The 13,627-nt window shown below is 42.4% G+C and overlaps 1 protein-coding gene across 1 annotated transcript; it reads left to right on the plus strand.

Moving 5' to 3' along the window:
• The first annotated feature begins 5,625 nt into the window (after positions 1-5,625).
• Positions 5,626-13,610, plus strand: LOC117839003 (pre-mRNA-processing factor 19). Its single transcript, XM_034719226.2, has 18 exons — positions 5,626-5,814; positions 5,903-5,988; positions 6,078-6,149; positions 7,045-7,107; positions 8,102-8,188; positions 9,269-9,410; positions 9,489-9,607; positions 9,835-9,951; positions 10,514-10,609; positions 10,703-10,762; positions 10,852-10,926; positions 11,482-11,586; positions 11,679-11,795; positions 11,885-11,962; positions 12,040-12,136; positions 12,389-12,440; positions 13,026-13,096; positions 13,191-13,610. Exons 1-18 carry the CDS (start codon positions 5,802-5,804, stop codon positions 13,319-13,321), a joined length of 1,581 nt encoding a protein of 526 aa, XP_034575117.1. The 5' UTR covers positions 5,626-5,801; the 3' UTR covers positions 13,322-13,610.
• Positions 13,611-13,627: the final 17 nt, after the last annotated feature.

The following is a 13,627-nucleotide window of genomic DNA, read 5'->3' on the forward strand; positions in this document are numbered from 1 at the left end:
CATATCCAAAACTTGAATGTTGGTGTCTTAGATCTGTGCTATAGGAATAAAATTACCTAAATACCTATTTATGCTTTTAATTTATATTACTTTACATATTTTTTGCAATTACTTCTTTTATGTAAAAAAAACTTTTAAAGGTATCTGAGACACCAATAGCAATTCATTTTATTTGTTAGTACAGTGCTTTGAAGTTAGATGGCTTAACAACTGAGCATTAGAAGACTTTGAAACAAATGTTATATAGACATACTCTAGGATCTAATGATCTCTGTGTGAATCTCCATATTCAAATAGTAAGTTCAATTTAAACATTTAACATGCTTTAAAAAGTTAGGTATGGTCAAATGACACTTGGCCAAACTTGCCCACCCATGTTTTTTTTACAGTTGCTAGATACTTCAATAGCACACTTTGAACTTTGAAATGTCATTTGTGGTCCGAATGTAGAATAGCTTGTTGAGGGCGTATCAGGTACTCCCGCACTCTCACATACTCCCGTGCTACCATGATTAGTAAAACAAAAAAAAGTATGAAAATTAAAACAAAAATTTGAACGGGTAGAGGATGCAATGATCTATATTCATACAAAGTTTGAAGTAAAAAAAATGTACAAGGAGAAGTAAAAGAGACCATTTCAGCATGTAATTGGGTTGGATGCACTTTTCATGCAAAATCCACTTCTATTCATATTAATATTTGTCTTTTCTGTTTCTTCTTACACAAAGTTTTATTTATCCTGAAACTTTGTATGAATATAAATTATTGCATTATCTATCCATTCATATTTTTCTCGATTCTTTCATACAGTTTTTGGTAGATTAGCACGTGGAAGGTTCGGAGCTAATATGTATTCATAGTTCCTAATTACAATGGGGATATCTCCTTCATTGCTAATGAAAATAAGATATCTCCTCTGTAGTTAATGAAAGCAAAGAAGAGTGCTATCTTTATTTGATACTGATTCAAGCCCATCTCTCGTTCCTTTTACACCTGCATGCAAAGTGCTCACCATCAACATGCACACACGCGTCGTAGATTCTTACCATATCTCTGCCCAAGATATTTGCAGCCGAGACACGGCTCCAGCTTCTACGCGTACATCCTGCTTTAGATATATTTTCATTTTTTTTCTAATGGTTGGTAAGTTCATATATGAGCTTAGATACATATATTTAGTTGACTACTACTATAACATAGTTAGTAAGTATAACGATTTGTCCACTTAAATAAAACATAATCTAATTTTATTTTGTAGAAAAATATATTCAATTATATGATACCATCATAGTTTAAAAATGTACGAAACCAAATCTCCAAAACTTGAATATTAGCGTTTATATTTGTGTTATAGGAATAAAATTAACTAAATACATATTTATGCCTTTAATTTATATTGGAATTTCTATTACTTTTACATATGTTACAATCACTTCTTTTGTGAAAAAAACTTTTAAGGGTATTCGAGCAACCAATATCAATTAATTTTATTTGTTAGTATAGTTCTTTGAAGTTGGATGGCTTAACAATCGAGCATTAGAAGACTTTGAAACAAATGTTATATAGATAGCATCTAAGGATCTAATAATCTTCATATTCAAATAGTAAGTTCAATTTAAACATTTAACCACATGCTTTAAAAAACTAGGTATGGTCAAATCGCAAATTTAAGGATCAGGTTCGATAAGAGCCGGGTCATAATAATATATGATTTTGAGCTAAAAATAGACATGACTGAGTTGGATTGTGAAGGAGGTATGAGGGTTATGATCCATTACCACCCCTACCCATATCTTTTATAGTCGCTAGATACTTCAATAGTACACTTTGAACTTGTGTAGTAGGCAACCAGTTAAGGGTAAAGGCATACTTTCTTGAGGAACTATTGAGGACCTATCAGATACTCCCGCACTCTAACACACTTCTGTGCTCCCACAACTAATAACTAAAAAAATGTATGAAAAATCCAACAAAAATATGAATAGACAGAGCTCGCCATTAACGTGCAAACACGCGTCGCGGAATCTTATCATGTGTCCGTCCAAGATATTTGCAGCGGATACACGCCCTAACTTCTACGGGTACATACACGTCCTGCTCGGATATTTGGAGCAGACAGCAAGAGGCATCGATCTCTCTTCCTCCTCGGGGGTCAGACGATTGGATCGACGCCGACGCGTCTCGGATGGTCGGGCGCACGCGCTGCTCGACACCTCGGCTCCGGTACGTGCACACACTGACACACACCCTGCTGGAAAGTGGTCGCGAAAGCGCGGGCGGTGATGATGGAGATGGACGCGGACACCCGGCTGGGAATTGGAATGGAGTGACCCAGCGCCGTCGCGATCGATCGATGGCTCCTGGCTTGCATGAACCCAGGCGATCTCCGATCCCGGCGGCGTCGCTGTGGGGCGATCTCCGGGGTCTGAGACCGGCCAACCAGCGCGCGACATGCCCCTGCGCGAATGGAACCCGGTCGGCCTCCGCCGCCGTGCCTCGGAGCGATTTTTCAAACCAAAAGCTCGTACGGCGGCGGGTACGTACGTGCGCTTTACGCGTTCGCCCCCACTGGCCGGAGGCGGCGAGGTCGACCGGAAACATGATCAGAGACAGAGATCTTCACCCAGGGATGCAGAAAGGCCGTGACATCCGATGCGATTCCTCATCGCCAATGGATCGGAGGTCGACTTGGGGAGATATCATTGCTGGACCGGATCAGATCATCAGAGTGTTGTGTCCAGGCAAACGGATTGGAGAAGCTAGCATGCGTAGCAGGTAGCACGATGCGCGGTGTTCATGTGCTTATACCACCAAGGAAAGACGAATCGATGCCTTTTCGAAGGATAAAGGATCCAGTAGTAATCCTTGTTTGAATGAAACCCGAAAGAAAAAAAAAGAAAAGATTACTCCAGCAACGGAGGGCAGCAGCCTGCATATGCAAGTACACCACCAAACGGAACCAATGCCGGCCCTGCTGCCCGTCTGTGTCGTCGTCCGGGCCGGCCTTATCTCTTCCGATCCTTGGCCATGCATTGCACGCAAGGATCACGCAACTCCTCAAAATTACCGTTTGGAACGTACGTTATCAGCGGTGTCTATCTTCGCCGGCCATTTCGCGACATGGGATCCGTGCCACACTCTCTCATCTCATGTATTCCCTTTGTATTTTTCTTTTCTGTCCAGGTATAGTTGCAACGTGGGCCACACTCTCATTTTTCTCTCCCCCTCCACCGTCTGCCCGGCACCGCCGCCTCGCCGTGCACTCCATGTCCAACGATGTCGACCCGCCAGAGCTCCATCCTCACGCTCCCCCATGCAGGGCAGCACTCGTCGCGTCTCTTCAGTCTCTGTATCCAGGGTATTTCTCTCCCTCTTCACGCTGCCTCTCTGCTGCAGTTCTTGCGTGCCCACCCCGTTCCCCTTCATGATCTTCTCGTCATCAGTGGTAGCATATGGTGCTCTATCATGTTGAAATCTGAATCACTCACTTGGAAAACTGCATTCCACGAAGTGTCCTATTGCTCATGGCATTCTGATTCAGAGTCGGCGAGCGGCGAAGGGAGCGGCGGCGGCGGCGCAGGTCTGGGAGGCGAGCGAGGAGGAAGAAGCGAGGAGGGGAGAGGACGAGAGACGGGGGATAAAAAGATAAGGCACAGGAAACAAGGATACGTATATGGAAGTATATGTGAAGCGTATATGTAGAAATAAAGAAATACAACATTCCCTTCACTCTGACAACATCTGACATATCTGGAGCACCGTACGCCCGCGGATAGCACCTGCTCGGAACGTGCGAACCAAAAACCCGAGTCACACCACTCCTAGCTCAAAGCGCCATGCACACGCCCGTGCCGGGCATAGCCGGCTAGCTCCGGCCGGGGAATCTGTGTCTGCATGACTAGGCCAGGTCCCCGTGGCCCAGGACATGTTCAAAGCGAGAGGCGACCTTTTCCGTTATACTGCGACTAACTTGCACGTATAATGCACGCAAGTAGCTCGCGGCATGGGATCCATCCAACTTCGTTCCGTCAAATTTGAGATGAAAGGTGAGAGCCGTCGTACGTTGCTGGCTTGCTGCAAAGTTCAAAGATGCATGTGTATCGATTGTAGGCTAGTGCCTAGCTAAGGCTAAGGGCTAAGGCCACCCAGCTGAAAGATACGCGTGCGCCTTCCCCTGCTTCTTCTCATGCTGCCTGGTGCCGCGGAACTTGGGCGTAGTCGCGTCGTCTCGGCCTCACTCTCGCGCCGGGGCGATGGGAGGTGGGAACGGAGCCGCCGTTCGATCCGGGCTAGCGGGAGGGCCACGATTTTCCGAAACGTGGGTGGGTGTTCACATGTTTGGGAGTCATCGATGAGACGCCCCTGTTAGTGATAACATGTGAGCAATCAAATGCTTGATAAAAATTCTAAAAAAGATATGTACACCCGTGCGTATTTAAAAAAAATCTAAAAAGTATTTTTACGTGCAAACGTTGGTAAAATATGCATCTCATACAGAATTTGGTGCAAAAAATAAATTACACATGTGCAGATTAAGTTTCTCGGAGTAGAATGGAGGGGGTGGCGCGTTTTCGCTGGAAACCTGTCGGAAGCGCGGGGTCGGCACACGCGCACCCCGGGGCCCTGCGCAACGTGCTCCACATATTCCGTTCACGCGATCGAGTGCTGGCTCCGACTTGTCAATTTTGCCTGCGCGCGGGTGTCGATCGCCGGGAGGGGGAGGGACGATGCGCGGGCGTACGGCGGCGGCCGGTTCGTTCCTGCGTGGGACTGGGTTGCTGTCACCACAGTGTACAACGGCAAGGCACAAGGCATGCGTGGTTATCAGATGCTACATTGCCACCAGGGTTTTTTTTTTTTTGGGGGGGGGGGGGGGGCGGGGGTAAAAGTGTGGCAGATTTTGGCGGATAACGATAAATTATGCTGTTCTTTAGCATCCCGGAGTTCCTGACTCTCTCCGCTGTCTTCCCGACAGAATCACGGTTAACAGTAGTGAACGTGGGTTAATCAGGGTGTAACTGTAGGAGTCGTGCGGCCGTACGTGCAGGGGCTCCCTGTTTCCATGTTAGGAGTATATGGAGTATGGAAGCACTCGACGAGCACGCTAGAATATATGTAGATGCTGGGTGGCGTGGCATCTTCGTGGTCCCCCTTTCGCCTTTCGGTCACGACGCTGTCAAAACCGTGGTGGGAACGTGCCCGCTGCACGCCGGATCCGGTCCGGCGGCCGCCGTGGCAAGAACGACGACGGCGACCGGACGGACGATGCGGCGGCGATGGGGACGGCCGGTTTGAACTCAGACGCAGCTTTTGAGTGAGCGAGTTGTTTGAGCTCATCAGAATGCCACGCCGAAGGAAGGAGTCAAACAGGAATTGGCCCAAGGTGTCGTGCATTTCAGCCCACTCTTGCAGCCCTTTAACGGGCGGGCCAGCAGCAGATCAGGCCTACGAAGCCCAACAAAAACTGTCCAGCCTTTTGCCACGAAAAGGACCGCGAAAATTCGAGGGCATGCTTGGGAATTTGCCAGAAGTTGAGAGCGCTCACGTCAATTTCGCGCCGCCACGGGCGCCAACTAGGAGGGCTAAAACGAAAAAGAACACAGGATGACAAAATTTCCCACTCCACTCGAATTAAAACCCTAGCGGCAAAAACCTTTTGCTCCCCGCCGCCGCCGAATCCTCCCGCCCCGCCGCCGGCGCCGCCAACCGCTTCCCGCCGAGGTGGTCGCCGTCCGGGGGGACCCAGCCGCGGCGCCGCGCTCTCTTTCCGCGCCGACCGTCCTTCGCCCTCCCCCGCCGCTATGATCTGCGCGAGTAATGCCCCCCCCCTCCCCCCTCCTAACCCTAGCTTATCTGATCCGTCGCCTCGTGAGCTAACTCGTCCAGTGTTGCTTCCCTGTAGTCTCCGGCGAGGTGCCGGACGAGCCGGTGGTGTCCAAGAAGTCGGGGCTCCTCTTCGAGCGGCGGCTCATCGAGCGCTACGTTGAGGTCCGTAGCTTCGTCCCAGATCTCGCGCCGCAATTTTTTATTCGGAAAATTGTTTCCGCTAAATTCGTGTCGTGGCGGTCGCGTTGCAGGACCATGGCAAGTGTCCGGTCACCAAGGAGGAGCTCACCATGGACGATATTGTGCCGGTCAAGACCAACAAGGTAAGGCTTCTCTGGTATGCTAACAAGTTGTTGAAGCAACAGTTTCCAGTAGCATATATGGTGTGGACTGTAGAGTATCACAGTAGCCAATTTATGTCTCGTAAGGTTGCTTGCGATATTTTTGAGCAAGGTAGAGTGGAGATCCTCTAGCATCATATGAAGAAACCAAATTACGCCACAAGGTTCTTGTGCATTAACACACTAACAAGGTGGCACATTGTCAGTATAACTCCCACTACTTTAGTAGGTAAAAGCCTGCAAACCATACATCTGAGATTCAAAAGAAAATACAAAAGATTGTGAGGTTAGTGATCAATTTGTAGCCGCATCATAACCTTTTACCTATCGATATTTTCCTTGGTTATGTGATGTGTTCACTTCAGCTGCCCAGATACAAGTGGGAAAAAGATGATGTTAGGGTTTTAGTTTACCTTCGTAGGAGACTCTATACATGGTCATTCCTAGATCCATACAGGGTTCTTTAATGTTTCTTTTCGCATGATGCTATTGCAACACCCTATCCAGTAGCTGAAAAGGAACATACATATGCTGAAGTTGTAGTTCTACTGCTATTTGCAATGCAAAAATACTTTCTAAAAAATCGAACTTATGAAATCCATGAAATTTCATCAATTCTTTTTTCTGGGCACTTAAAACATTAGATTACTCTTCTGAAGTTTCATGAACTAATTGATATGCTTTTGGAATCAACAGTGGGGTTTGATTTTGTGTACTCTTGATATTTTGCATTTGCATTAATTGCTGTATTTCATTAGGACCCAGTTGTTGTATCACTCATTAGTTTATTGACTCTGGTAGTCTTGTGTAATCCGTAAATATTTTATTACTGCTGGTCCAATCTGCCAAAACTCTTGAAGAACTCTATCCTTCGCAGGTTGTGAAGCCTAGGCCTTTGCAGGCTGCAAGCATTCCAGGACTCCTTGGAATTTTTCAAAATGTAAGGGTTCCAATCTTTGCCAGTAATTTCTACCAGGCTTATTTAGCATATTAAAATTTGATCTGAGCTATCGATAACATTTCTTCAATTGTTAGTGTTAACATTTGTATCCCATAGTGCAAGAAACGTGTGCCTGGATACAGCGCAGCATGACCACCTGCTGCTCCAGGCCCAGTGCGCATTTGCGCAGGTGCACGCCTTTTTGGGCTTAAGCGCAAAGTGGCAGGGTGCAAAGTCTATGACCCACACGTGCCTGGGCATTTCTTTTAACTAATCTGTGACATGTATGCTGTTGAGATTAACTACACACGTGCCTTTTAAGCCTGCACAAGTCTGCCCCCTTATATCCTTATTATCAAGGTTTTAAATAGCGTTTGTAGGAGCATAGCAGCATGGTGCCAAAATAGACTGTACCACTTATAGTGGCATGTGTAGCTAGCTATAGTGGATCTACAATATCTACAGCTAGCTATTTAGAACCCTGTTATATATATATATATATATATATATATATATATATATATATATATTCAACAGCTGCAGATTAGATATCCCATTGCATCCATCTGTCCTCATTCAAACCATGCATCCATGCTACTGTTAAAGTCTGTGGAGTCTAGCCTAAAGTTAATATCAACAGCAGGTTACAAAAGTTTTAGCTCTCATCATCTACGTCCTAGTAGAAAGCTATTTTCTAAATAAAATGCTAGCTACTGATCCATAATTGTTGTGTAGGAGGCAATTCTACATGTTAGTGTATGTGCACAAATTGAAGCACTGATTGCTATATTTGGAAGTGAATCTGACAGTTGATCTTATTTTAAGAATAAACTTGTAATAGTTTGCTGGTTCTTTACTTCCATGATTGTGCTGAATCAGCATGGAACTTGGTATCTTTATGTGATCCATATCATATTACTATGGCCTTTCCAAAAATTTTGAATCACGATCCACTCTAGCTCTAAGCAGAACTTGTTTTTCCTGAACTTTGCAGGAGTGGGATGCTCTCATGCTTTCTAATTATTCTTTGGAGCAGCAGCTTCACACAGCAAGACAAGAACTTAGTCATGCGCTCTACCAGGTCTTTCAATCACCTATTCATTTTCCCCATATCCTGTTTAAGCAATATGTTCTAGTTTGCTTGGAACAATATACCAATGTTTATTTTTAGGGTAATATAAGTCTGTAACTTTGGTTGATTAATGGTCTGTTTGGCTGTACTTGAGCTTCTCCATAGCTTTGTAGCTGGAGCGCGGTAGATTCATGTTGAGCATACAACTTCAATTGACGAAACTGACTTTCCCTCCTTATGGTAACACTAGATGTGCTAGGATGCCAAATCATTCTGTACAACAATGTTTGCTTGCTCCTCTATTTATTTATATTTAATGGCTTATATACTCTTATTTGAATATGTAACCTTTGTTTTAAGATGACTTTTTGAATCAAATTGATGGCCCTGAATTACGATTTATATTTAGATCTATATAATAAGCATTACTCCCTCTGATGATGAAAAAGGTGTAGTTTTGGACATTACCACAAGCCCATCTAGTAGTTTCTACTAGATGTATTTTTTTAATATTTTAAAATTATAATGTTGTGAAACTACTTTTATATTGTATATTTCAGTTGTGCATGTGCTGGAGGATGCTTTGTGTAATGGCTGTTGATTTAATGGCACTACATTTATTTCTGGTTTTGAAATTGGTCAGCTGATTATGTTCCTGTATGCTGAACTATTGGTGTGGAATTCTATTTTTTGTTTCCTTTGCATAATAAGATATACGAAATGTCGAAATGATGATAATGGCTTGGTCTGCAATAATGCTAATAAGCTGAATCTAGGAAACAACTAAATGATAGATATTATTAGCGCTAAACTGCTAAGTCATTTTTAAGGAAGCATGTCTATTGGTCTACAAGCTTTTTGGTAAAGAACTATATTTACCTTGGTTTCTTTGATTTTCAATAAAAAAACTGTGTATGCTATATGCTTCTTTCTTATTACTGCTAGAATTTTCTGCTGTATTGAAGTTCATATGTTAAACTCTTTTCTCAACTAAATGGTTTTGGTTATATATTTTTTCGGAAAAAAAGTGAAAAAATAATCTATCTAGCCAATGATGTTTACTTGCCTTTTTCTTTTTGTCCCTTCCAGCATGATGCCGCCTGCCGTGTTATAGCCAGATTAAAGAAGGAAAGAGATGAGGCTAGAACACTTTTGGCTCAAGCTGAGAGACAGATTCCTGCATCAGTTGCAGCAGCTGCTCCTGCAGCTGTTGTTTCCAACGGAAAAAGAGGTATCAGCTGATTGGTCTTCTCTGTGTAAATTGATAGTTCAGGTTCTAGGTAAAATGATTCATCTTTGTTTGATACAGCAACGGAAGATGAAATTGGCCCTGACGGGAAGAAGATTCGTCCTGGTATCAACCCTGTCATGATTGATGAACTTACAGAGTGTAATACCATGCTTTCAGCACAGCGTAAGAAAAGACAGGTATGCACTATCCTTAGCAGCGTTAAAAAGTAGAACAAGGTTGAAAACATTCATTGTGGTAGTTAATCATGTTCTCCAGATTTAGCTTGTTTCAAGTTCATGTCATGGTGCAAGTTACTTTAAATCTGACACGCTAATGCACTAGTTCCAGACCCTTCCGCTGTAGGTTAAGCTTTAGCTGTGTTTTATTCTTCACTTTGTGACTAATTCTTTCTGTTTTGTCTCAGGTTCCACCAACTCTGGCGCCGATTGATGCACTTGAGAGATATACTCAAATCAGTAGTCATCCCCTTCATAAGACAAACAAACCAGGCATTTTGTCCATGGACATTCATCCTTCAAAGGTTAGTTTGTTACCGCAACTTGTTCGATACTGGATATATGAACCTACTGAATCACACATTTTTGCTACTGGACATAAGGCTGTACATTGCTTGTATCTGGCAATGTGATGCATTTTGTTGCACCTGGATAAGCAATTATGGACAAATTAGTGGCCCATACAGGGCTCTGTATGCTACAAATTCATTGTTTTAGCTGACGTAGTTGACTTTAAGCCTGATTTCCCGTGGCACTCCCTGTAAACAATCATTGATAGGGCAGCATTCCATGACACCTCTTGTCATTTTGTTGCCCATTCGGCCATTCCCCTTGTGTCAAAGCATTTGGAGTGTACTTTGCCTTGATGCGGTATATCCTTGAACAGGGAAATAGTGATGCAAGAACCTTCTGAGAAAATGTTGATATGCTGTGTTAAATTTGCTAGTTTTCAGTTATCATCATGATTAATTGATTATCGATGCAATTTTAATTGGAGCATTGCTTATTTCAACGTTAGTTTAGTTAAATTAATGGAGAGTTTTGTTCAATTTATTCAGTTACTTTGTTCTTATCATGGATTCACAGGACATTGTTGCAACTGGGGGTATCGACACAAATGCAGTGCTGTTTGATCGGCCATCTGGTCAAATCTTGTGCACGCTTACTGGTCACTCAAAGAAGGTATTTCTCCACGTGCTTTTGAATTTTACGGTATCTTCTATAGTTGCCGCCAAATATCTTTCTAAGGCTTGTTTGACACTATCCATTCCACAGATAACCACTTTGAAGTTTGTTCCACGGGATGGACTCTTTGTAACTGGATCTGCAGATAAGGTGATTCCCATTTGTTATGGGTTTAAGTAATTGCAAAAAATAATGTCGTCATAGTAACTGGATTACTGATTTATTTGCAAATGCTGCAGACTGTTCGCATTTGGCAAGAGAGCGAGAATGGAAACTATAACTGCATCCATACATTGAAAGATCATACTGCTGAGGTTAGTATTTTGGTGGTCTGATTTCTGTAATGGTTCTTGCATTCTTAATTCCACAATTTCCCCAAGCATAGTTTCCTCGGACATCTATTTGTATGCTCTATGCACACATCCATATTCCTTTCTTTGCATTCAGATTGCCATTGCTGTAAATTTGGCAAGGCTTACAAATATGATATTATTACTTTGTATATCTGATGGAATGACTTATGGTTTGAGGTAACAATAAACTTCTGAGGTGAAATTTGTAATGTAAATTATAGTTTGCAAAATATTTTCTGATGGATATATCTGATATGCTTCTATCACAAAGTCTTGAAATATGATGGTTTTCGATCAAGTTTTCTTGATTGCTGCACTATAAACTGTTTTAGCTGTTTTAATTACAGAAATGTGAAAATGCACCCTTTCTTTTTTCATTTACCATACTTCTATACTACAGCAGTGCTTGGCACCTTTTTATTAGACAGGAACTATAGCTGGACTTGTATTAATCCTTGTCTAACTTTTAGTCACTTTGTTATTAAAAAGCCTATGGTTCCTTTTTGTATTCCTTAGGTTGAAGCTGTTACAGTCCATGCAACTCAAAAGTATTTCGTGACTGCTTCCAAGGATAACTCCTGGTGCTTCTATGATATATCAACAGGATCTTGCCTCACACAGGTCAACTCTTCACTCTTCACACATGAACATAGCACTAACACATTCTATGAATATGCATACCAAATTACCAATACGTGTGATTATTACTTCAGGTTGGCGAGGCTTCAGGACAAGAGGGATATACATCTGCATCTTTCCATCCAGATGGTCTTATCCTTGGAACAGGAACTACTGATGCTGTTGTTAAAATTTGGGACGTGAAGACTCAGGTATGGTTTGTGTTATGTATCACTTTATTCAAGAATATCTTTAGGTGATTGTGCTCTTGAAACATGTCTGATAATGACTATATCTGTAGTCAAATGTTGCAAAGTTTGAGGGGCATGTTGGACCAGTCACTGCTATGTCCTTCTCTGAAAATGGTTACTTCCTTGCTGTAAGTACTTTCCCATAAAAGCAATGCGCACAATGTTGAATTTATTTGGTTTCTAATATTCTCCCACCACTTTGCAGACTGCTGCTCATGATGGTGTCAAGCTTTGGGATCTTCGGAAATTGAGGAATTTTAGGACCTTCTCTCCCTATGATTCAGACACGCCGACGAATGCTGGTAAGTAGCTTACTAGGTTGTGAACAGCGAATGTTGCACATGCTTGCATATTTATAGTTAGAGCTAACTTTACAGGGTTATTTGATTTATGAAATTCACTATCGGCATGTTACCTTGATACTTTATTGCCCTTTGTGGAATTCAGAATGTGCCTGTTTCCTGTAGAATTCATTCGTTCTTTTGTAAATGAAAATTATTTTCGTTCTTTAAAATCAGTTTAAAAATCTGATCTATTACTCTTTTGTCTTGCAGTGGAATTTGATTTTAGCGGAAACTATCTTGCCATTGGTGGTTCAGACATAAGGTAAGTTTCATTAACTTGTAATTACTGGTATTTGAGAGTTCATGTTCCTGACAATGTTATTTGGGGATTCCTTTTGTAATCTAGACAAGTTAGACGGACCTCCAGTTTGCAGGCTGGCTACTTGATCACCTAGTGGCCTCTGAGCACTTTTAGATGGTTTTGCTATACTGCATATTATTTCTTTAAATGTTGTATACTTTTACATTTGTTGCTTTTGATGTGTTTTTGTATAGTACAATCATGCTTATTACACAAGAGACTTCTTGAAATGCCAGAGTTTCTTCCATCGAGATTCATCATTTGTTCGGTTTCTGGCTAGACATTTGCATCGAGATGTTAAACTTGATAGACAATGTTAGACCACATGTGTATCTGCATCATAATATTTCTGTTGCACAAAGAATATAAACTTCATGGCTCCATAGGTAACTTGACAAATATGAAATATTTGAATTGTGCTGTCAGTATTATATACATAATATAATAATATAAGGCTTGTGTTATACAGAAGAATAATCGCTCCTGATAGTGGTAGTCATATTATTATTGTGAAACTGAAGGACTGCCTTCTGATTGTGTCTGTAGGGTTCACCAAGTAGCTAATGTTAAGGTTGAGTGGAATCTTATCAAGACGTTACCGGATTTATCAGGAACTGGTATATCCCTCACTCCCTCTTTTGTCGATGTCTTTGATTACCATCTCATCTTTTAGCACACTGATTGACTTAGTGTTGTGGCATTCTTCCATAGGTAAAGTAACTTCTGTGAAGTTTGGAGCCGATGCTAAGTACATTGCCGTAGGTTCTATGGACCGCAACCTACGGATATTTGGACTCCCTGGAGATGACCAAATGGAGGAATCAAACACAGCAGCTGAGTGAGGAAATCCATTGTACTTGATTTATTTCTTTTTTGCGATGCTCCCAATGTCATTTGATGATGGATAGACTGCGTGCCCATGGATACATCAACACAAGAGGGAAGGAAGATCCTGGCGGGGAGCCTGGTCTGGACTACGGTCGGTGTAAACAAGCTTGTGACATTATTGTATTGTAGGGCTTACTAATTTATCTGATGAGGATATGATTTGTTTTGTTCTGAAGACGAGTACGATGCTAAAGTTCCGCGCAAAGTTCAGCGATTCAAAACAAGTTCCTTGTTTCTGTTTCAGTGTCTGTCAGCGAGTG

This window comes from Setaria viridis, chromosome 9 (assembly GCF_005286985.2).
Source record: "Setaria viridis chromosome 9, Setaria_viridis_v4.0, whole genome shotgun sequence".
In the NCBI taxonomy this organism is placed as follows: Eukaryota; Viridiplantae; Streptophyta; class Magnoliopsida; order Poales; family Poaceae; genus Setaria; species Setaria viridis.

What these genes read in the sequence shown, in the direction of transcription:
- LOC117839003 (XM_034719226.2), top strand. An exon ending in TGCCGGTCAAGACCAACAAG is followed by an intron (nt 6,150 to 7,044) that starts GTAAGGCTTCTC and finishes TATCCTTCGCAG; the next exon opens with GTTGTGAAGCCTAGGCCTTT. An exon ending in TGAAAGATCATACTGCTGAG is followed by an intron (nt 10,927 to 11,481) that starts GTTAGTATTTTG and finishes TGTATTCCTTAG; the next exon opens with GTTGAAGCTGTTACAGTCCA.